The following is a 26017-nucleotide window of genomic DNA, read 5'->3' on the forward strand; positions in this document are numbered from 1 at the left end:
TTGACACAAAACAAAATCGGACGTGTCCATGAAATCACCGAAAAGTAATTTAAGTAATTTTGTTCGACGTAAATTGGTAGTGCAACATTTTAGGTCGGCGATTGCCACCTTGGAACATTTAAAAGTGTATGGACTTCAACTCCCAGAATTCCTAAGCCACCAATCAGAATCCTGGGAATTGAAGTCCACACGCCTCAAAGTTGTCAAGCTTGAAAAAACACCGTTCTACATGTGGATCTGGATTGCAGCGCGCACCTCATCGTCATAAATGTGTAGTCGGTATCGGCGTTTCCAGTCAAAAACGTAATCCTTTCCCCTTCTTTCATTCAACACAAAGCAAAAAAGAAAAAAGAAAACCCCCCAAACAACCCTCCTATTTCTGCCACCCCTTTTCCACCACCACCCTCTCTCTCACCCCCCCCGCCCCCACCCCAAACGGCTCGGTCGTTCACGAGAATGGCTCGGATTCGGGCATGCGTGTTTGCGTCACTTCCCGGCAGGTATAGTCCGCGCCGGCGCTTTGCAAACCTTGTCAGAGAGACGTTCCGTTGGGTCCTTGTGCTCGCCTGCTAGTGGCCACGTCTCCCGGAAGGTTTATCCGGATGCCTCTGCGGGCTGACGGTAACCCGTTTGCCTTCTTTTCATCCTGTCTCGGTATTCCGGGTCCGCTTTGGGCTCCTGGTTGAAGGGATCGTGGCAGAATCGGTGGCGAAAGAAACCCGGGGTAAGCAGAGGCCTAAAAGACCGGAGGGTGTGGGTGTATGACTGTATGTGTAAGTGGGGGTCGCCTGAGCAGATGGAGGGGCGGGAAAAGGAATAAAGACCCCCGAGAGATTTTTTAGACCGTCTTTGGACTTGAGCTTGTCGTGATTTTCGCTCCTTCCTCCTCTTGTTGTGTCAGGGATCCCCACGAACTGCAGGGTAGTAGGTTCAGCCAATGCAGGTTTTGCTAGCGTCATCGGTCAGAAGTAGCAGAGATCTCTTTACCTGTTGAAAGGCTGCCATGAATCTGGGAAAGATACAGATAACAAATAACAGGTAATCAGGGTTGGAAGGGACCTTGGAGGTAATCTAGTCCAACCCCCCAAGCTGGAGATCCTACACCATTTCTGACAAATGGCAGTCCAATCTCTTCTTGAAAGTCTCAAGTGATGGCGCTCCCACAACTTCCAAAGACAAGCTGTTCCATTGGTTCATTGTTCTCACTGTCAGAAAGTTTCTCCTTGTTTCCAGGTTAAATCTCTCCTGGTTCAGTTTCTATCCATTAATCCTTGTCTGGCCTACAGGTGCTTTAGAAAATAGCTTGACCCCTTCCTCCCTGTGGCAGCCCCTCAGATATTGGAAGACTGCTATCATGTCTCCCCTGGAGACAAGACGAGAGAGGCCTGGCCAAATAAAAGAGGAGCAGCCTTAACAGGGTGTTTAGTGTGAAAAGCCTTAACAGGGTGATAGTGAAAAATGTAGTGTCCTTCTGGAGAAAGGGAAGGAAGGAAAGGAAGGAAGGAAAGGAGGAAGGAAAGGAAGGAAAGAAAGAAAGAAAGGAAAGGAGGAAGGAAAGAAAAAGGAAAGGAAGGAAGGGAAAAAAGGAAAGGAAGAAGGAAAGGAAAGACAACAAAGAAAGATAAAAGGGGAAAAGAAAGGAAAAGAAAGAAGTTAACAATAGTTAAAAGGACAAGAAAGAGCATCTGGCCCCAAGTGAAGATGTTAGAAAGTTGGAGGAAACCTTTGGCAAAATAACATTGAATGCATGGATTGGACTTTTCTTTTTTATAGAGTAAATAGAAAGAATAGGCAAATTTGAGAACAGTAGACTAATGGTAAGAGCTTCTGCAAATACCAAATGGACCTGCAAGTGTTCTTATTTCAGCTGCCTGGAATACTACACTATGTTCCATTTCTTATCAATTTGGCCTACCTTAGTAAGAGAAGGCATTACATTACAGTATTTGTAAATATTATATGGCCATGCCATTTACATGGTTTTCAAAAATTCTGTTTTCACACACATTTTTTTTTCTTTAAAGGAGAATATTTGCAGCTCAGGGTTGAAATGAGGGTCCCTTGGTGCTCTCTGAACTTGCAGATGTTCCATTACCCAAACTAGGTAACATCATACTAACATAGGAGAATATTGAGGCTAGCATACCCTAAAGTTTTACCTTTGTATGCAAAATAGAACTGTTTTCGGGTATGCATTTATGTGATCAATTGTAAAATGTAATTTATTTGATAGCAGAAGTTGATAAAGCCATAATCCAAGGATTTCTATGCTGCACATAATTTCTTCCAAGAGGAGAAAACAAAGATCACTACATCCCATTCACTACATATTCAGTTCCAAATGACCTGGGACTGTAGAACAGAAGGAAACATACTGTATTTTGAACTCAGACATTGACTAGGAATAAACCTTTCAGAGATGATGTACCTCTGGCTCCCAGGAATAACGTAACAAGGACTAGTTTAATTTGACCTAATACATTAATCAGAAAAATGTAGCAGCTGCAAGGAACTTATTTATTTTTTGGCAGAAAGATCACTGTTCTGACTTTGTAGAGGAAGGGCTAGAAGAACCTATGGGGATGGAGTTAAAAGAGGGATCAACCTAGAATCTCTACATAGCCGTAAATCCAACACTTCATCTCCTAAATTCTTTTGATATCTAACTCCTAGCAGGTGCTAACCATTAGTTGTGACTTCTTGTGCATCGACATGAATACAGTAAATCAGTTTTAATTGAATCTTCAGACGTGAACATGATCTTTTACATCTGACTGATTTTACATTAGGAAATTGTGTGCATTTTGGGCTGGCTGATAAGAATTAATAACTATATTAATATAATATGGATAGATTACCCATAGATTACCCATATAGTAATAATGCAGATAAGAATCGGAAAGGAAAATCACAATTGTTTTAATAGTTTTTTTAAATGAATGAAAGTTACATAATTTCCTACATTATGTTTAAAGCTAAAGCAAATGAACTTTTTAATATTTTTGACTGATTTCTATTCATATTTCTGGCCTTTTATTCCAGTGGTAAAATATATGAATTTGTCAGATACAGATATGCCACTAGTATTATTTTATACATGTTTCCTTGATGTAACTGTTTGGAAGTGAACCATCTCAATTCAGCTTCCTCCCTACATTTAACAAATTAGAAACATCCATGTTTGTTTTTTGTGTAGCTTGGGAAAATTGCAGAGGAAAATTTCCAAGTGGATTATGTTCTGCATGTCTCCTAGTAATTGCCTGATACTAGCCAATTGCCTATTACTCTACCCCAAATCAATCTCCAGCAAGTCATTTATACTACCAAAACAACTGATTCCTGTTTAAGCCAAGGTATACCTTAAAGAGATGCCACAATCTCTTAGAAATCCAAGGCAAAGGATTCTAATTAATGAGCAAAAAATAAATATGATGTGAACTGAAGCTTTCCGTCTGGTAGCTGACTATTCCACAGTCCTCTTCTAAAATGTAAAGAAACATTAGCATTTCTTATCAGTTTGAACCTATGCTTCTCAGCTTCCTTTTGACATCCTACTTTTGTTTCCAGGGATGGTGTACTAATGTATCTTTGACTTGTCTATAAAAATGTGGGAACACATATAATGCAGAATGGGAAAGGCAAACTATATTAAACTACATTTCAAGAAACATTGCAATAACGTTTTTTGACATTTTAGTCTGTGACTGTGTGGTGTAACTTTTCTGTTCTTTGTATTTTTCCCCCCAGGTTGAACGTTGGATGATAAAATTCCATATACTCTTTGATTTCCATTATGTCTTGGTTTGCCGACCTGGCTGGCAAGGCAGAGGACCTGCTCAATAGAGTAGACCAAGGAGCTGCATCTGCTTTAAGCAAGAAAGAAAATGCAAGTGGTATAAACTACGTTGCTAGCCAGGGGGATGATGTCAGCGTGTATCCCAATCCATATAAGACCAGAGAGCACCAGGGTCCTGCGTCATCTACATCAAGCTTTATCTCATCTGCAGCTGAGAACATCAAACATCAGAAGGCAACAATTTTAGCAGGAACTGCCAATGTAGCATCCAGGGCCTCTGTGGAAGGATCTCCATCCGCAGAGACAGTTTCTGTGTCCAGACCCTCTTTCCAATTTGTGAGAAGGAAAAAATCCGAACCAAACGATGAACTCCTGTTTGACTTTCTGAATAGTTCTGAAAAAGAACCTAATGGGAAAAAGGACCTGAAAAGAGAAAAGAGCAAAGCAGCCACTGTTCAAAATCATTCTCGGACTTCAAGCATTAGCTCTGTGTCAGCAAGTTCACACAGCATCAAAACAGGGGAAGACCCTTCCATTCAAAGTCAAGGCAATGGTAGTTAAGCATAACTAAGGAATGTGTTAAGGATTCTTTTGAAGGGTGTTAATGGTGACAGGAACCTGGTTTGATATTGATTTCCATTCAGTATCCTTCTGATTATGATGGCTAAATTAAGATTATATAAGCATATGGGTCACAGTTTAGGATGTCTCCTAAATTCTAATCAAAGCATCTGGATAGTTTGCTGAAAAGCCATGTTTACTTAGAGGGGTCAATACAGAAGCTCTCCAAGTCCCCATTCTGGGAACTGCACTCAAAGGCACCAGATTGCAGAATTAGTGGTATAGATTACTATGCATTCATACCAAGCTTCTTTTGTAGACATTGTCTGATTTCCTAAAGCTTGTTTCATAAGCAAAATTCACATAAATTACACAGGGGTGGAGACTGCCCTTTATGAAAATGATTTTCAAGGATCAAAGCAGGTGATATAATCTTACTAAATATAATAAGATTAGATTAGTCCATGGGGAGCAAATGTAGAAATATCAGAGTTCTCTATTTCCTCGGTACAGGTTCACTGAATGTATTATTTCTATAATTTTCTAGCAATCCCTGCCCCTCGAGAGGATGATGATGCAAGTTTAAATATTTAAATAAATATTTAGTCATTCAAATCCATGCTGAATGTGTCTAGGCAAGTCAGTGTTGCATTATTAATTCTAAAGGCTTTGTTTTATTTTTATTATATTTTGTTAATTTCTCTAAAATTGCTGCAAATTATAAAATGCACAATGCACTTCTGAAACTCATTTAAATTTGAGGCCTTACTTGCCTCTTGCAAACAGATGTATGGGTACTTAAAATAGCAATCCAAATGTATCTGTTTATTAATATGGCACACAATACTCCAAAATGTTGGAATAAAAGGCAAAATGCCTTTTTAAGTCTTCCCTGGTAATAGGCTCCCATTTTACTACATTTCATTATTTCATGTAGGTGGCCATTTTTCCTTAGGATAAGAATGCATGATATTTCAAAGTGGTTTTCACCCTTGCTGAACTTTTGTTTATCCCTACAAAGGCACTCTCTGCTAAATGAAATAAATAATACTGTGGGAACTGAACTAATGAAGCAAATAGTCAGGGTTGCTTATTTTAGTAATTCTTTTAATTACCTGTGAAACTACATAGGCTTCTTTTGATTAATGTACTGACAAAAGTGATGTGACAGCGATAGGCAGATGGGTACTCTTGAGAGGGTTTTGGATTACAGCCCCCATCGGCCTTAGCCAGCATGGAAATTGTCCCTAAATTGTGAGAATTATAATCCAAAATATCTGGAAGATAACATTTTTTTTCATTTCTAGTTTTAAGATGTACTTTGTTTATTACCTTTATTATTGCAAGGTTGGTTTTGTTAGGCAGAGTAAGACCCAGCCAACAGCAGGGGGGTTTGGCTTTCAGTGTGCTGAAATGAACAGTTTGTTCAGTTGTGTTTTGAGGCTTGCCACTTTGCACACAAGTGCATTTATAGGCCTTATATGTAACCTGCACTTTTTGCCTGCATTTTCCAAGATGGGAGACCTATCTAGCATTTGAACATCTTTAATTTTGTTGGTCATAAATTAAGAAGTCTTAATGTATGATCTCCTATTTTTAAAATGTCAGATGTTTGGTTTGTTTATAGCATATGTGGAGTAAGGATGCTTCGTGTTTATATTAGTGCTATAATTATTTTCGTAATGCTTTTTAATCTTCCTGTTGATAAGCTAATGTACAATTATTTATTGTAGCAATCCCATTAACCTCAATGACACTTTCATTAGTTATAAAGTTTGTCATAGAAATTGAACAGAGAAAGAAAGAAAGGCTCTGTTAAATATGTATCTCTTTGTTTAGAGACATCTGATAGTTCCAGTTCTGGATTGGAGACTGATGTGGATATTAAAAAGGATTCATTGCAAACCCCAGAAATTAATCCCAACCTTACTCTTAATGACGGTAAATCACATGAACTGTCCAATCTTCGCCTTGAAAATCAACTACTGCGTAACGAAGTGCAATCTTTAAATCAAGAAATGGCATCATTAATTCAGCGAGCCAAAGAAACCCAAACAGGTAGAAATGCAAGTTTGCACATTTTAAAAGATCCTTTGGTGGGTTGCTAGTTAAATAAGTCCTTTTAATCTGTTCAGTCCAAATGGGAAACATCTTTTTTTAAAAAAAAGTGGTATTCATCAAAACAAGGTGTTTTGTGTTCTGTAGCAAAGTTAAATGCTGAATTATGGCTTTGGAGTAGACCAAATTACATTCTATATTTTCTTGTTGAGAAGATGTTCGGATGAACATATAGAAATGGGTTAAATCAGAGATTTCTACAAGTATTCCCCCCAGCCCCCTTTGGATGAGCTCTTTTCAGTTTCATTATCTCCTATATAGCCAAATGTATATGTCTCATTTAGTAATTTATTTCTGCCTTTCTAGTGGTTTGCTGGTTTTATATGTACCTGGTAAACCTGCCTATCCCTGATAATGCTGTTGATCCTTTCTGCCCTCTTAGGGAGATTAATTTTTTTCTCCATCCTTAACTGGAAATGCAGAGGGAGAGAGCCAAGTGTTTCATGCATGTAAAGCATGAGCAATGAGAATTCCATGTTCAGCTTAAAATGTAATATTCCTTCTAATTAGGATTTGAGATAGAAAGTGCACCATGCTTTATCTACTTCTCTTCCACGTGGAGTCTTCCTTTGTTTCCATTGCTTGCTTTTCTATAGAACATTGTTTCAAGTGGCATAAGCCTTAATACAACCAGGATTGTCTGCATAAGCAGGATCTGGAGCTGATTGATATTTTCAAAGATTACTGTCATTGCCAACCCAGTGATCAAATTCAGGAGAAAAATGGAAGAACTCATGTAGGTTTGTGGAAGAATAAAAGGAGTAATGATTGCTTCCAGTATGACTTAATATCCCAACTGTAGTATTTTTATATTGTATATTTTGTGCATTCAAGTCAATCTTGACTCCAACTCCATGCAATTTCCACAGCAACCTTTTTTGAAAGTGGTTTGCCTTCTTTCTAGAGTTAAGAGAGAGTGATTGGCCCGAAGTCATCCGGATATTTTCATGGCTAAACATTCTTCCATTCTCGGCCCAATTCCTTTAACCACCACAACAAACCAGTTCTCCTACCATAGTTAGATAACTAGAAACATGACTGAGTTTATGTATTATGCTAAGCCATAATTAAAGTCTGTTTCTGGATTTATAGGATATGTAAATCCAGACATTCTGGTTTAAGCATTATGGTTATTAAGCAGTACAATTTTAAAAAACTCTGGCTTAGTGGGTCAACATATGAACCAAATAGCTTTTTCTGATCACTGACAGAATCATGTTGCGTACATAATAATAATAAGGACTATAAACGTACTGATATTTACTAACCTCAACTTTATAGAATTAACCAATGCCCGGGCAAGAGTTGAAAAATGGAATGCTGACAATTCAAGCAATGACAGACTTGTTCGGGAACTTCAAGCTCAAGTTGATGACCTGACTGAAGCTGCCGCTGCCAAGGATTCCCAATTGGCTGTCCTCAAAGTGAGATTACAGGAGGCTGATCAACTTCTTAGTTCACGTAATAAAGCCTTAGAAACGTTGCAGAATGAAAAATCAAGGTATTCAGCATCAATCGTGTCACTGTATTTATCTGGGATTTTTTAAATTGAAGCTCAGTGCCCAAATAGTTGTGCATGTGTGTGTGTGTGTGTGTCTGTATTCTGATTAAGGAACATTTACTTGAAATAATATGTTAATAGCAAAGATATCTGTTGACATCTGAAAACCGGATCCATTAGAGGATTCCTATTTATGCTATTCTCTCTTCTTGAAAAGCAAAAGGGGAAGGAATTAATGTTCTATTGTTGTTTTTTCATTTGGTGGAAATTATTGCTTTAGTTTTTTCTGTGGATACTTTGCTTACATTCTGAAAAAGAGTGTAAACTTTGTTCACATATATACATATACATACGTACGTACGTACATACGTATATCAAAGCAGCAAAACTACTCAGTTAAAATATAATCCCAGGCATGATTTAAGTATTTTCATTTCTTCCCGTGCTCTTTGTTTACTGTACCTCTGACATTAAATGGGAAAAATTATGTTGACATATCATGCTATGAAAATAAAAGGGAAAGAAGGCATTTTAGAAATTGAGATGATAGGATCAATACTACAGAGGTTAAGTTTCATTGTGATTTAAAACCTCTGGCTCTCCTTACCCAGTCCCCTTTCCACTCCTGCCTTTTTCTTGTTCAATAGAAAAATTGTTCATTAACTAAATTAAAGTAATGCTGAAAGAAGAAATAAGGATTGGATTAAATAGTTAAGTATTTCAAAAACAACGTTTCAGTCAGTAAATAGAATCATAGGGTTGGTAAAGGCCTTTTAGCCCATTGAGTCCAGCATCCTACTCGGAGCAAAATTCTGACTTAATGTTGTCTAATCTCTGAACACATTCAATTAGGAGAAACCCACCACCTTTCTGGGTAATTGGTTCCTAATGGTTCTTACTGTACTGACTTTTCCCCTCATAAGATTCAGTTAGAATCTACCTCCCTGCAACCTAAATCCATTATTCTTTAACTGTATTCTGATGAGATAGTAAGCAAGGCTAGTCCCTTTATTTATTGTCTCCTCCTTACAAATAATTGAAAAAGGGTTTGCATGGGTTTTTTATTAGTTTATTTAAAACATTTAAATGGTCACCCAACTTAAACCAAACTCCGGACACCCTTATAACTTTATCCTTATGACCCAAGGATAAAAACAGTATATAAAACAAAAGCTGTAAGCCAATACCAACACTGATATTGGGAATGGCGAGAGGATGTAAAATGACGGATAGCGGGCACTACAGAATATAAAGAAGTAATATGTACACCACAAAGATAGATATCTTTGGCAGAGAAGAGCAACAAAATTGATTAGGGGACTGGAGGCTAAAACTTATGAAGAATGGTTGCAGGAAGTGGTCTTGGCTAGTCTAGTGAAAAGAAGGACCAGGGGAGACATGATAGCAGTTTCCTAATATTTGAGGGGCTACCACATAGCCTTAAAACAATCTGTTTTCCAAAGCACCCGAGGATCAGACAAGGAATAATGGGTAGAAACTGATCAAGGTGAGATTCAACCTAGAAATAAGGAGAAATTTTCCAACAGAGCAATCAACCAGTGGAATGGCTTGCCTTCAGAAGTTGTGGGAGTTTCATCACTGGAAGCTTTCAAGAAGCAACTGGATGGTGTAGGGTCTCCTGCTTGGGTGGGGTGCTTAGACTAGATGACCCTTCCAACTCTGTTAATCTGTTAATAGGGATCTTAAAAGATGTTTCCATAAATCTTTGTCCTCTACCTATACAGAATAATAAAGGATAATAGCGAAGGCAACAGCCTGCACAATCAAGCCCTGCAGACTCTTCAGGAGCGGTTACATGAAGCGGAGTCTACTCTTAGGCGAGAACAAGACAACTACAAGCAGATGCAGGTTAGATAGTGGACCTGGGGAAGGCTGTTTAATTTTTTTCACCAATGGAAGAACTATATCTCAATAATAGAGACTGAGACACTTCAGATTTATTGGATCAATATTTGTTGATATTGATATTGAATTATATGTGCTTAGAATGAAAGCTCAGATATCTTTGAATACATTCTGTGCCCGAGTTATGATCTATTTGAAAGGTATCCACTCTTGTGCAAATTTCCTAAGCTTCAGTAACGCCTAGTATTAGATTTAAAATGCAGTGTGTTGTTACTATTGAGACACTTGGCTAGTCATATCATCTGGAAGGCTGCCTTTCTGTCAACTGCTCATCCAGCTTTGTGCAATGCCGGATTTTTTTTTCTGAATTTAAGTGAGGTTTGGACTGAGAGTTTTTAGGGCCTTCTCTTTTTTCACGTGGAGAATCCATGCATTCAGTGCCTGGAGGGGAAAAAAACGGGACCTCACTTCCCATCTTCGCCCTATGCTTTTCCCATCTTCGCCCTATGCTTTTCTCTACAATTGGGCCAAAGATCAATTCCGGCTGCAGCTCCAGGAGGGCTTTTTACAGGCTATGAACATGCTTGTAAACCAGGACAGACCAAATATATACACAGAGCAAAATCTCGGTTACAGTACATGTGATAATCATAAGTTTTAATCTTACTAGTCTTGAGTAATATTTATTTTGAAATTATTGGAATAATTAAAAATGTGGTTTTAGAGGTCTCATAAAGATTATCCTGGGAAAGGAGCAAAATTCATCTGTACCCTCATATTCAGGATGTATCTGCTGTGAAAAATCAGAATTGAGCCTACTTATCCCATCCTTCAACAGGGTCGTCCGTCCGTCTGTCCGTTCCCCCAAAAAAATGCTTTCCATTCAGATACCTGGATTTTAATTCTCAAAATTTCCAGGCAATCATTGCTATAGAAATCTGGAAGTCAACATCAACTTATTTAGAGTGGAAAAGATTGCTCCATGTGGATGGATGGTAAGCTAGCAAACTTCAAACAGTATGTCTTAATCTGCCGTATCAGTATGAAATCTCAAACATCAGTATTAAAGGTCAGTCTGGGCAATCTGTTTTCCTTCCTTTTCCTGTGCATCCTTCACATGCATTTAGGCTTATAAGCTATTTCAACTACAGGTGGCCCTTAAGTGGCATACTTGCAAGGACAGTAAGCTAGAAAAATTAAAGCAATAAATAATAACAATAGAAATAGCACTTAGATTTATTTATCGCTTCACAGTGTTTTACAGCCCTCTCTAAGCAGTTTTACAGAATCAGCATATTGCCCCAACAATCTGTGTCCTCATTTTATGGACCTCAGAAGGATGGAAGGCTGAGTCAGCCTTGAGCCAGTGACACTCAAACTGCCAAACTGCTGGCAGCCGGCAGTCAGCAGAAGTAGCCTGCAGTACTGCATTCTAACCACTGCCACTTCCACGGCTCTTACAAACACAACCAACATAAAACACAGTGAATAGCCAATAATGACTGATAAACTAATAACAACTGATAATAAAATCAGAGTCCTGTGGCATTCCGCAGTAGAAAGCCTTAAGATTAACCTACCTATCCACTCCTCAGAAGAAGGAAAAGAATCACCGCCAAATGTATGTCCTTCAGTCCTCAGAGATGGTCCAGAAGGATGCCGTGATTGATGGTATCAAAAGCAACTGAGACATTAACTAGGACTATGAGAGCCAAACTTCTTCATCTCAATCCTGCTCCACAACATCTATGTTAGATCTAGAATTCTATGATTAGCACTACCATTTTACCTTAGTTATTAATTGGCAGATTGACATAAAGTATTTTTGCAGGTATGCATACACAGCTGTTTATATCTCACCTTTTTTTAGGCAACGGAGATACCTAATGTTCATTCTTCCCCCTCTTTTCCCCACAACAACCTTGTGACATGGATTGGGTTGAGAGAAAAGAGTGGCCCAAAGGTCAACCATCTGGGTTTCATACCCAAAGTTGGATTAGAACTCACAGTCTCCTGATTTCTAGCCTGGTGTCTTAACGAGTAGTCCAAACTGTTCTCTTTATTATGTTTGTTTATCAAGAATCAACTAAAGTAACAAATACAAGCATTTTATTTATTTATTTTATACTAAAACCAAACAAAACTTCCTCCATCAGAATGAATTCGCAACTCGCCTGAGTAAAATGGAAGCTGAACGTCAGAACTTGGCTGAAGCCATAACCGCATCTGAGAGGAAATATGTGGAAGAAAAACGGAAGTCAGAGGAATTTCAACAGCAAATTAAAGTAGCCAAAGCTAGCTGGGAGTCTGCTAAGCAAGAGTTGGTGGACTACAAGCAGAAAGCCACCCGCATACTCCAGGTAACACCACAGTAATCCAGTTCAACAATGTCCTCCTGACATTGCTAAACAAACAAAAGGGGAAGGCTGTCCTATAACCTAAAGTAACAAACAGATGCAATTTGTTAATAAAATATAAAAGTGTTAGTTAGGTTTGTATTTTAGTGTATTTTGAAAGGACTAAAAATATTAATATAAATCACTTATCACCGGAAAAAATCCTTGTTAAGGAAGTTTTGCATTCAATGTAATTTTATATTCAATTTGAAAAGTTTCAACAGGATTTTTATTAAATAATGTTTTCAGGCAACCTGATGTCATGCACTTTTGCTCACATTTGCCATATTTTTGATTTGAGATAGGGAATTTGTTTCCCACCCAAATGGGGTTCAACTCCAATTCCCATCAATTTTATCCTCCACGAGCAGTAGTAGTGAGAGATTAAAATTCCAATTACTGCTAGAGGTCCATAAATTCCTCACCTTGACATTTAGGCAATTACTAATGTTAAATATGGAAACTTTGTGTCCCAAAGCGAAGTATTAATGCTGAGCACAAATAAGGTTCCATTACTGCATTTACATTCTGCCTTTTGGTTACAGTTAACAAACTAAGGATTGTAATGCAATTTCACTTATCCTTGATTTTGTCTTTGCATCTCAGTCTAAGGAAAAGTTGATAAACAGTCTAAAAGAAGGCTCCGGTATTGAAGGTTTGGATAGTCAAACAGCAAGCATTATGGAGTTAGAGGAACTGAGGCACGAACGGGACATGCAAAAGGAAGAAGTACAGAAGTTGTGGGGCCAAATGCAACAGCTGAGAATTGAACTACAGGATATGGAAGCACAGCAGATAAGTGAAGCTGAGTCCACAAGAGAGCAAATTCAAGATTTGCAGGATCAAATTGCAACACACAAAACAGCCAAACAAGAAGTAGAGGCTGAACTGGAGAGGCAGAAACAGGTAAATATTGGGAAGAGTTGAAATGGCTTGCTGAGTAGTATTTCAGGAGCTTCCCTCTTAAATCTCATGAAAAATCAGAATACGTTGATATATTTGGGATATATATATATATATATATATTCAAAAAAATAAAAGGAACACAAAAATAACACATCTTAGATCTGAATGAATGAAATATTCTTATTAAATACTTTGTTCATTACATAGTTGAATGTGCTGACAACAAAATCACACAAAAATTATCAATGGAAATCAAATTTAGCAACCCATGGAGGTCTGGATTTGGAGTTACACTCAAAATTAAAGTGAAAAAAAAAAACACTACAGGCTGATCCAACTTTGACGTAATGTCCTTAAAACAAGTCAAAATGAGGCTCAGTGATGTGTGTGGCCTCCACGTGCCTGTATGACCTCCCTACAATGCTTGGGCATGCTCCTGATGAGGTGGCGGATGGTCTCCTGAGGGATCTCCTCCCACACCTGGACTAAAGCATCCCCCAACTCCTGGACAATCTGTGGTGCAATGTGGCATTGGTGGATGGAGCGAGACATGATGTCCCAGATGTGCTCAATTGGATTCAGGTCTGGGGAACGGGTGGGCCAGTCCATAGCATCAATCCCTTCATCTTGCAGGAACTGCTGATACACTCCAGCCACATGAGGTCTAGCATTGTCGTGCATTAGCAGGACCCCAGGGCCAACCGCACCAGCATATGGTCTCACAAGGGGTCTGAGGATCTCATCTCGGTACCTAATGACAGTCAGGCTACCTCTGGCGAGCACATGGAGGGCTGTGCGGCCCCCTAAAGAAATGCCACCCCACACCATTACTGACCCACTGCCCAACCGGTCATGCTGTAGGATGTTGCAGGCAGCAGAACATTCTCCACAGCGTTTCTAGACCCTGTCACGTCTTTCACATGTGCTCAATGTGAACCTGCTTTCATCTGTGAAGAGCCAGGGTGCCAGTGGTGAATTTGCCAATCTTGGTGTTCTCTGGAAAATGCCAAACGTCCTGCACGGTGTTGGGCTGTAAGCACAACCCCCACCTGTGGACGTCGGGCCCGCATACCACCCTCATGGAGTCTGTTTCTGACCATTTGAGCAGCCACATGCACATTTGTGGCCCGCTGGAGGTGATTTTGCAGGGCTCTGGCAGTGCTCCTCCTGTCCCTTCTTGCACAAAGGTGAAGGTAGCAGTCCTGATGCTGGGTTGTTGCCCTCCTACGGCCTCCTCCACGTCTCCTGATGTACTGGCCTGTCTCCTGGTAGCGCCTCCATGCTCCGGACACTACGCTGACAGACACAGCAAACCACCTTGCCACAGCTCGCATTGATGTGCCATCCTGGATGAGCTGCATTACCTGAGCCAATTGTGTGGGTTGTAGACTCCGTCTCATGCTACCACTAGAGTGAAAATACTGCCAGCATTCAAAAGTGACCAGACCATCAGCCAAAAAACAGGAACTGAGAAGTGGTCTGTGGTCACCACCTGCAGAACCACTCCTTTATTGGGGATGTCTTGCTAACTGCCTATGCTTTCTACCTATCGTCTATTCCATTTGCACAACAGCATGTGAAATTGTCAATAAGTGTTGCTACCTAAGTGGACAATTTGATTTCACAGAAGTGTGATTGACTTGGAGTTACATTGTGTTGTTTAAGTGTTCCCTTTATTTTTTTGAGCAGTGTATATTGGAATTACCTAATTAAAAGAAAAGCCATATATGTGCAATGATGGGTATCAACATTATTAGTATTCTTATTGACCAAATACCAGATCATATGTACTCTTCCCTAATCAGTGCTTCTGCACATTCTTCAACCCCAAATTGTATTTTTTTAGTGCAGTGTGCCACACAAAGGACAAATACATCTCTTAGACCAGAGTTCCCCAACCTTTCTTGGTTGGTGACCCAGAAGGGAGGAGGGGGCGGGTGCCTTTACGCATGCATGTACGTGCATAAATAGCCTCTTAGCTTAAGTGGGAGACAGATACAGGATTCTGTTTTAAATGACAAATTTTCTTAGCATCAATGCAATTTAGAAAGTCAACAATAAAGGTAAATGTTCTGTTAACTTCAGTCTTGGTGACTTAGATTCATCAATGTAGCTTTGCTAACACCAATTTATAAATGGTTTGCCATTATCCAGTCAACTCGGGATAATGTGCAGGTGTGAAATGAGTTATTGTTTATGGAGCTCATAATATACATATAACTGCTTATTTGGGCAAACTAAAACACAAATTTTTCACTTGGATGCAACTGTAATTAGCTGACAAAATCAATCTCTAGAAATAGTCACAGCAATTGGTTTTCCACATAAATTTCTGTAAATACTATTCAATTGAAAATAGGTCTCTTTTCTTGTACTCAGTGGATTTTATTGTTATTGTGAACAGTTGTAGATGAAACCATCAAAGGCAAAGTGTTTAATTTACTTTCCCTGATTATTTATCTTGGAGGATTACCTGTTTCACAAGAAACTCCATATTAATTTGACAGGGTCGAATTGAACTAATGAAAAAGCAAAAGATCTATGATTGCTTTCAAAAGATAATATTAATTCTGTATCTTGAAGCCATATGGTGGTGTTTTATTATAGCTCTTCATGTTTAATCCATTTTTTTTTGTTCTGGGATAAAAGATTCTTTGAAATGAACTGAATCTCATCTGTTTTGTTTGTGTTGGCATATAAGCACTAGATCTAATTCTCTCGAGTATTCCTGTTTCATTTATTTATTAGTGGAGTTAAGTAACACTTCGGATAAATGATACAAGAACGAATATATTCATGCTGGAACAGTGCTAAAATTAAGATCGAGAGGTTTGAGACAAAAACAGTATTCTGTCTCTGAGGAAACCCCCTTGCTTATTTTACAGGTTTGTAGGAAGAAGCCAAACTGTAGCACCTGGTCTGTAAAAATCAACACGGTTGCAATATTTTTGTCCAGTCCTCAGCATTCATGTCATATGGGATTGTCCTTTGTTTACTGTAGATTTGCCATCACTCTTCCTTAAATCTTAGTCTTCTGCAGTTATTCAGGTTGTATTTGATATATTAAAGATTGATATATTAAAAGAGTGCTGAAGCTTTTTTTCCCCTTCATTATGTAGAAATGGCTTTGCAGTAAGTAGATACGGGTTCTGCTCACTCAGGTGTATTAGGTTTTTGTTCATTTTTACATATGTAATTACTATGTGTCCTCCCTTCTATTCAGAAAAAAGCAAATGAGACAAAAAAAACCCAAAGCCATAAACTGTCAGCTTTTTACATTTTCAAATAAATGTTGAAACTGCTCTCCGCTACTAATACTTCTTTTTGTAATGAGTTGCCCGAATCTAGGAATTTCTAAATGTTCATTATGGTCTTAATATAGTGTTTCAATGCTTCGGCAATGCCTTTTCAGTTGCAGAATTGAAACTCACAAGAAAGTGAGTTTCTAGTTGTAAACACAAATAGGTCACAGTAGTACCGTTGTGTTTTGCTTTTATTGTTACATTTAATATATTAATTGCTGCTGGACATGCTTATTTTCCAGGAATTACGCTATACTGAGGAAGAATTGTACAGGACAAAGAATTCTCTGCAAAGCCGAATAACAGATAGAGAGGAGGAGATTCAGAAACTAAGAAATCAGGTAATGGATTAGCTTAACAATTTTGCAGTCAACATTTTTAACCATGCCCCTGTAACATCGCACCAGCTAACCTTGAAATGAAATTAGCTCAACTGTTGGATTTATTTTTAAAAATATTATATTTATCTTTTCTTAATAAAAATAATCAATTAAAAAGAAAAATCTTAAAATAAGGGTACAATGACAGTCAAATAACTTTATTTCAAAGTTATGCCATCTCAGGCAGATCATTCTTTGGAGACAAAGCTAGATAGAATATATGTCCAACGTTTGGATTTATGCTTCCGGATAGACAAAGTTTTAACAAAAAATGAATGTGTCCTTTTTCTTCTGCCAAGCCTGACCTCTCACATTTGGGTTGGTGGTAGAAATGCTGGGTAGAGCATGCTGTGTGGAATCTGCTCACCTAAAGCCCCATGCCTCTTCTCTATGCCAAGTTTTTTCCAAAAATGGAAAGGGTGAGGGAATGAGACCTGTCAAATTCTGCTGCCTAATAGTATTTTAGGCCTATTTTGATAGCAAATCCTGATCCTTCCTCCACTCCCAGCTTTTCTGAGGGAAAGAACTCTGGGCTATGTGCTTCACTCTAAAGCAGGGATGTCAAACACCGCCACGGCATTGTCGTGATATATTGGGACTTGCCCCCCTTCGCTAAACCAGGCGCGGGCAAGGCCAATGTATGACTCATCTGGCCTGTGGGCCGGGAGTTTGACAGCCCTGCTTTAAAGCAAGAGCATAGAGCAAAATGCAAGTCAAGGCATTTCGTTCAGACCTCATTCGTTCCAATGAAGGTGCTTCTCTTCCAATAGTACTTTGTTCACTCTGCAGCTTACGAACAAAACATTGAGCAGCAGTAGCCAAACAGAGTTAGAGAATCGGCTGCATCAATTGACAGAGACGCTAATTCAGAAACAAACCATGCTGGAGAATCTCAGCACAGAAAAAAATGCTTTAGTCTATCAGCTGGAACGACTGGAGCAGCAGCTGAAGAGTGTCCAAGGGGCTTCAACAAATGGCTCCTCCATTAATATGGCAGGAATTGACAACAGTGAAGGTAAAATGAGGAATGAATTGTTTATTGTGAAAATGTATATCCCGATAGATTGGAAAGCTTAACACGGTGTTTCTCAATCTTGGCAAGTTTAACTTGGATGGACTTCAACTCCCAGAATTCCCCAGCGCAGCTGGCTGGGGAATTCTGGGAGTTGAAGTCCACCCATCTTAAACCTCCCAAGGTTGAGAAAAACTAGCTTAACACGTTAATGTTGATGCTCCTGCTATGACACCAATCAGTCCTTCCAGTCAAATAAAGGAATGGAACAGCCTCCATTCCATTCCTTTATTCATAGTTTCCTTTTTCTTTCAACAGCCTCTGAGTTTCTCAGTCTTTGCGTGGTTTCTCTTTCCTTTTCCCTTCTGCCTTCCCAATATTTTCTGATTTTTTTTTCATCTTCTCGTATCTTCCTCTCTAGACGAGCCATTTTGTTACATAAGAAAAGCCGTCCAGAATCACCTTATAGGGGAGATGGGTGGCATAAAAGTTTAATAAATAAAATGCAACAAAATAAGCAATGAATTTCACACCTGAAACCTGTGAAATAGAGGCAGTAATGGGCTCCATGTTACAATGAAAAATTACTGTTTACCTCAGATGGCTTCATTTTATAGTACTGAGAGAGTTTTCTCAAAAGATTTTTGCTATTACATGATTCTTAATAGGCCACTATACTTCCGATAATAGCTTTGCAACCTGTGTTCTGCAGTGAGGTCATTTTCAGACATAGATTGCCTGACCTGTGGAGTATTTCATTAAAATAAAATTGAAATGAATGCAGAAGCCTCACAGATTCATCCAAAGTCCTTTTGAATATGTTTGAAATTTCTGTTCTGACAAAGCAGTCATGATAAAATACAAAACATTATAAAATCACACATCTAATTTGGTCTGCTACTTTGCTTTCTCATAATATCGTCATACTTTATGTAATGAATATTTATTGTAGTTTATTCATCATTTTTACTGCTGCTAATGGCTTTTTAAATTATTATTACTCTAGGTACTCGCATGCGAAATGTTCCTGTCCTTTTTGGTGATCTCGATGTGAATGCAGCGGGAATGTATGGCAAGGTTCGCAAAGCTGCAAGTACTATAGACCAGTTCAGGTGAGGAGAAGGCAGAGAATAGAAAGATTGCTTGGAAGAAGCAATTATGTCCAGGGAGAAGATCTTTGAAAGAAATCTTGATCTTGCAGTGGATGTCTTGATTAAAATGTTGAACCAATATCTGGGTCTTGTGGAAAATCTGAATGATTGGGATGTTTGGAAAATGAATTATTAATAAAACTTGCAATGTAATAATATCTTTATGCAACTCTCTGGTGACACACTTACGCTAGGGTATTTTCTAATATTTTTATTGTAATTGATTACAGCATTCGTCTTGGAATCTTTCTGCGTCGATATCCCATTGCAAGGGTATTTGTAATCATTTACATGGTGAGTTTGCTTAATGTACTCATAATGCAACATATGTAATTTTCATTACCGGTATATATTATTTCATTTTGATCTGATATGCAATGAATGAAATATACAAAAAAGGTGAGGTATAATTGCTCGCTATAAATCTAAGTAGCATGAAAGTCAGCTGGGTGACTTTGGGCAGGTCCTTCTCTCTCAGTCCCACACACCTCAGGGTTGTTGTTGTGGGGAAAATAAGAGGAGGAATGTGTATTGGATATGTCCACCACCTTGAGTTATTTGTACAAATAAGGGTGGGATAAAAATAAGTAAGAACTTACACAATTTACTACTTGTAATTGTGCAGTAGGATGGAATTAACGCAAATTTGCCTTTTAAAGAAGGTTTTGCATATTTTTTTGTCTTTTTATATACTTCACTATCATCTCAAGCAATAAAGTCTTTAAAATTCTGTAGCTCATTATCCCAAAAGTGCTTTTTCAAAAGGCAGCTGGACTTTGTCTTTCATTGATGACATTTCGCTTATTCAAGAAGCTGCTTCAGTTCAGAACTAAACTAAACACCTTCAACGAAAAACAAAGCCCAGTTGCCTTTTGAAAAAAAAACACCTTTGGGACAACCATGACCTGGATGATTGAGAATCTCCATAGACTTCATAGCTCATTAAAGTGTAACTGGTGGCAGTTATGGTTACTTTAAATATGTAGTCCTGCTTGTGAAAGAGCAATACGGACAGCCCTCTCCTTACATTTCACAAGGCTGTTCATTCAACTATGAAAAACTATACAATTTTTACCTTACTCACTACACAAAGGAAGTACATTGCAAACTAAACCCCACAAGATAAGCGAACAGACAGGAGTGGGCAGTGTCCAGTGGCATCTACTCAGCTTCTCAGTGCGTGATGGTGTTACTAAGTGTACACATGCGCACACTGTAAATTCCCTCTTCTGCGTTCTTCTGTCTTCTAGAACATTCTAGGTTTGGATTTCAGACTGGTTTGTTTATATCAGTGAATGTTTGTAATTCAAAACTTCAGAAGCAGATGACTTCTATTCAGGAGGGTTTCAGCACACAGGATGTGGGTCATCTGGTTCTCCGTGTGAGGGCTTTTCTATAGGACAGCACAGCAGGTCATAACAATGAAGGCAGCAGACAGCATTTTGGATAATGATCCATATTTAGGTCCTGATGCCTCTGGTTCCTGTATCAAAAAAAAAAAGATAAGTTATTCTCAAATCCAATACAATTCCTGATACATGGACACTTCTATGCAATTTTCTTGACTTGAAATGGAAATTTTGTTTGCCACTGCCTTCTTAAAATAATATTATATTTATTTGGCTTCCCAATCTAGTCTGCAGTTTAGCCATGGATTTCTCAGATGGTTCTCCATTCAAGTAGGAGCAAGCTTTTGAGATCAGTCATATTGCTTGCAACCAATTCGCACATCAGACTATATGATTTATTTTGATTTAAAGTACCTTGCATTATTCCTATTTTTTTTTTTTTTGGCAGGTCCTGCTTCATCTTTGGGTCATGATTGTTCTACTTACATACACACCAGAAATGCATCATGATAATCCAAGTGGAAATTAGACCAGACTGGAAGAGACTCATCCATGCAATATAACTGAATGGGAAAAAGAATCCAATAAAGACTCTTTGAAGAGAAAAGCTTTTGTCAATATTTGAACAACCGTTACATCTTTACTTTAGCTGCTTGAGAAAAAATAAATAACATGATGGGATCTAAGCTTAGTAGCTGTAAAAACAAGCAACTTCTTCAGGAAACTGCTGCTGCCACCTTCATCCTTCTTTTTGTGGCACATTCATGTAAAAACATATATATGCATAGAAACCTGGTTTTAAGACTATAGATGTATATGTAACATAATGTATTTTTGATTCTACAGGAAATGGGGCTATTGTCCAAAAAATAAATGTACTTAGAAGCTGAGAAGCAGCGAAGCAGCTTTTATTCTGTTTTTTCCCTTTAGTGCACCTTTAAACTTTGTAAATATTAAAGTGTTCCATATATTATGGATTTGACAGCTGCTTTGCAGAATGCTTTTCTTTAAAAAGCTTTAATGAAGAGAATAGAGATGATGCGGTCCTTAAAATATGGTTCTTCAGCATATCAGAAATTTATTTTCCATGATAATGCAGAAAACTTGTTAATGCTTATTTTAATTATCATGTACAATAGAGCACATAAAGAATTGTAAAATTCAGTGCCTTTTGATCTTTGCATTTTTGACATTGTTATTAATTGCCATATTAAAACGTATTTTTTCTTCAGATTTTCATAGCATTCATCTTAATAGGTCCTTAATAGAATGTTTATTTATAAACTGCAGAATATTATTGTTGTTATTTTATTTAATCTTCAATTCGATTCACAGTCTGGGACTGGTAAAAACAGTTCAAATCCTAACCAAGGACCTAAGAGCTGTTAAAGTATCGTCTGAGTAGCTAGGCAGTTCCAAATAAGGTGGGTTTTTGCAAAGTCAGAATATTGAGGTCTAATAAGTTGAAAATTTTGGTATTGCTCCAAGGGCTCCTATTGCTATTGGTACAACCATTGATTTCTTTCTCCACAATCAATCGCTCAACTTCAATTTGCAAATCAAATATTGCATTATTTTTTACTACTAGTACTATAATACCGGTATTAGTATTTTATGGCATTGTTACATCAACCAGGAGATTGCAGTGCTTATGCCAAGTAGTAGCAGTAGTTTGGCTGCCAATTTACTAGCTCTGTTGTGGTACATGCATGCTTCCCAAGGTGCGCCTCAGGAGGGAGAGCTAGCTTTACACCAGAAAGTAAGTTGAACGGGTCTTCCTGCAGTGTCATCCAAGGCCCTCTCCCCCCACCCAAACCGCCTCACAAATGGGCATCGCAATCAGGAAAGCTCAGACCCTGCAAGCATCTGGCCGCCTGCATAAAGCACAACCTGTGTCAAGGACGTCAAGATATTAACAGTTAATTGGCTTAAAAGTGGCTCTGAAATGTACTTTTGGCAGGATCTCTTGTAGGTGTGGTTTCAGTCCTGTCAAAAAGCATTCAACTGTGTAATAGCCAAACATGTTGAAGCAGCTTAGCCAAAGGGAGGGAGTTAAAAAGGCTTTTCAGACTAATGCTGAAGTTGAGAGCAGAGCTTCTGTCCCATTCATAATATGAGAATACATGAATGGTATTCTCAGAAAAAGACAAGGAAGCAGCAGCTCAGCATTTCTGACTCACCAGACTTTGGTATCTAGTCATTAAAAAACCCCACTGATTTAAAACCCAGTTCATCAGTCAAATAAGCACATATATTTGATAGCCAGGTGTTTATAATTTTTATTTATCTAATATATACAGCTGCCCATGTCACAACACAACAAAACTAAATAAATATCTAAAATAATTATCATTAACAAATATTAAAACATTAAACTATAAAAACAACTAATAGGCGAAGGGATGATAATAGTAATGGAGCCACCTGACCATTTCACCCATCCGCTGGAGTCCCCAATCATGCCAACATATCTAGGTTCCCCCTCCACAAAAAAAGCTTAGAAGCAATGAAGCCACCCTCACCTCAGAAAGTGTGGAAAAGATTCCACAGCACAGAGTCCACAGGCCCTTAGTCTATATCAAAGGACAAATCATATAATCGCAGGCTTTTCTAGTTCTGTGGTTGTTCTTAGAAACTGTTTTTAGCTTAAGAGTTTACTCTCTACTTCAGGACTTTTGTATATATTACAATTGACATAGGATACTTACAAGGTATCAGTCTTAAATGTGTACCTTCAACATTTCTGTCCCTCATTAGCTGAGAACCTTAATTATGTTCTGTCAGGCACAAGCAACCAAAATCACTCATGAATAACACTTTGAACTTTATTGTTTAGCACCTATGTTACAGGAATCTCACCAAACTGCTTGCCTTCCCCTGGGAATAACCAGATAAGGTTTTGTGGATTCTGGGGGAGATCATGCTTATGCCATTTTCAGCTGTGTAATAACACCAAGCTTGGCTCTTGCTTGACCCCTCCCTCCAGCCTAGTTGCCAATTCCCCCACAGATTCCCACAGATCTAAGTACAGGTGTCTTAATGATGAATACACGCATGTATATTATTCATACATTACGCAACTGCTACACAAAATATTGTGATGTCTCTTTTTCCTATGGCATTTATCAATGTATGCAGGATATAAGTAACTGCATAAGATCCGGGATATAAGTAGCACTCTTTTTCCCCGCAGTAATCAATAATTCATTCAAAGTTGTTTCTGTATCCACTAAATACTAGGCTGGAGAATGGGAGAAAACTTTGATCAGATGTGGGAAAATAGTGGTATTGATGTTTTCTATTATTTGCAAAACATGTACCAGCAGCCCGTATTCAAAAATAGCACCATTCTTATCAGAGGAGGAAGTTCAGTAACGCTTCTGCACCTAATGGAGGTGGTCTCTTTTCCACTGGAGGGCATCCTTGTCACATATTCACCTTTCCTATGCACAGTTTTAACATGGAATTAGAGCAGATATAGCGGCTGAAATCACTTAAATATTCTTAGGTCTGAATATGTTGTAAATTTATTCTTCCAAGAAATATCTAGCATATTTAGTAAGAAACACCACAGTCACAGCCATTTGGAAAGACAAGGCTTTTAAATGCAAAAATGCTACTCTACGGGCCACACACACAACCTATAACTGTTATATTATTTTGCCTTTCTTGAAGAAAGAGCCAGAGAAGCATAAAAAAATAATTATAGGCTGTTTTTCATGGAGATAGTTTTCACTTTAAAAAATAGAATTGAAACTTTCAGGTTCAAGTTTGCTCTTATGCTGACTATATAACCCTGCTGTTCAGCTTGCTGCCATGGTGACCACATGGGCTTTTAATCCATAATTTATAATTATTACAATAAATCTTCCTCATCATTATGTCTCACAGCAGCCTTTCCGAAGACGCCTATTTCCCCCCGAACAATAACATGACAGATTTCTACAAATACACTGTGACAAATATATGGCTTAGAAAAGCAGAGGAGAAGTGCTAGCAAAATGTTTGATTTTACTTTACATGGAAGGGGGAAATGAAAAAATTGTTATTAATTCATAATCTATAGAAATTCAAGGGATGGGATACTTTAACCATTGTTCATCTTGTATGTAGCTGTCAGTGCATCTTGTAAACACTAATAGTTTTCTCTTCTCTCCAAGTGCTAAACTTTAAACGAATTCACTCTACTGTCTGAATATTAGTATAGACTTGAAAAAAGACGACAAAGGAATATTCCAATTTGATTTCCAAAGTGGGTTGTTGGGCAAATAATCTGTATGAGAAAACTGAAAGTATGGTGGTCTGAAAAATCTATATATTACCTGCCAACTTTAAATCTGCCAGCTTAAAAGTCTTCTATAATATTCTGTTCATGACCCACAAGGAGGCAGAATGCACCTAACAGTAGCCTATTCAATGCTAACCAAAATGGAATCATATTATGATTCAGTATTGTGTATGAACAATTATTTGGTTCAAGAATAAAGAATAAAGATGAATCAAGAATAAAGATGAAATTCATACTTCTGAGTATTTCCTTCATTCCAGATCAACCTTATTCATAATTTCATTTTCAATGAATTCATTATTTTTAATAATAAAGCTTTCCACTGAAAATGAAAGTCTGGATTAAGTGATTAGAAATGTCCATTTTCACAGCAGTACTCTGTAATCTTTACAGATAACATATCCATAATTTGGATTAAAGAAATTCTTTTGCATATTTGCTGAGCTAAACAAATTATCTTCAAATGAATCAGAAAATGGGGGGACCATTAGCATAACCGATGTATCATTGAATAGAGGTTACAGCACAACTGTACACTGACTTTTCTTGTATTTTTCCATTCCTTTTTAATGAACCTTTGTTTCTTTTCAACTGTTTGTACATGTTCAGTGAAGTAAGGATGTATGAACAGATATTCATAACGTTTAATATTAGTAGTAGTAGTAGTATTTATACTCAATAGTCCTAGAGAAGCGGTATTTAACCCACCCCTCAAAAACTACTAATATATGAGCCTCATAAGAACTTTGAACCTGAGAAAAATCTTTCTAATCCTCTGGTAACTGAGCATCATCTGGATTTGCAGTTTTATTCTTTGTTGAAGAACGCTGTAGGATTTCTGCTAGTGGCTTTTTTTCCCAAATGAGACTTGTTTGATTGAAATTGCTTCTAACTTCCTTGCCTGTCTTCTTGCTAACCCAAACACCACCTTCCTCAGCAGTTATTTGCTGCAACCGGGGAGGTTTTTTCTCCTCAAATTTTATCTGCAGTCTTTCTGGACATGAACTTTCTGGCCTAGAATAGTATTCTCCTGGTGTTGGGATACTCTTAGTACTGTCCTGGGACACCTTTGTTTCTCTAGGCTGATTGCTAAGTGTCGATTCCTCTTCTTTTGACAGCTGATCATCAATTTTAGATTCCTCTCCCTCCACAGGTTGGGAGATTTCAAAGGAAACCTGCTTATTTTCTATATCCCCATCAGAAGGTGGTACATGCTCTTCTTCAGCATCTGTATGTTTTTCGGTATCTCCACTTATTGGAAGTATTTTAGGATGTAGAATTTCTGCAAGTGGCTTTTTTTCCCAAATGAGACTTGTCTGGTTAAAATTGTTGCTAAGTGGTTTGCCAGTTCTTCGGCTTACCAATGGTGGACTGAACTCACTATCTATTTC

At 38.1% G+C, this 26017-nt stretch overlaps 1 protein-coding gene across 1 annotated transcript; it reads left to right on the forward strand.

Moving 5' to 3' along the window:
- The first annotated feature begins 511 nt into the window (after positions 1 to 511).
- GOLGA5 (golgin A5) lies at positions 512 to 21571 on the forward strand. Its single transcript, XM_026713279.2, has 12 exons — positions 512 to 724; positions 3748 to 4349; positions 6197 to 6415; positions 7757 to 7976; positions 9722 to 9845; positions 11999 to 12202; positions 12845 to 13144; positions 16689 to 16787; positions 17616 to 17841; positions 18845 to 18950; positions 19220 to 19283; positions 20787 to 21571. Exons 2-12 carry the CDS (start codon positions 3794 to 3796, stop codon positions 20865 to 20867), a joined length of 2199 nt encoding a protein of 732 aa, XP_026569064.1. The 5' UTR covers positions 512 to 724; positions 3748 to 3793; the 3' UTR covers positions 20868 to 21571.
- Positions 21572 to 26017: the final 4446 nt, after the last annotated feature.

Source organism: Pseudonaja textilis, chromosome 1 (genome assembly GCF_049901715.1).
Source record: "Pseudonaja textilis isolate UNSWEBS1 chromosome 1, rPseTex1.2, whole genome shotgun sequence".
In the NCBI taxonomy this organism is placed as follows: domain Eukaryota; kingdom Metazoa; phylum Chordata; class Lepidosauria; order Squamata; family Elapidae; genus Pseudonaja; species Pseudonaja textilis.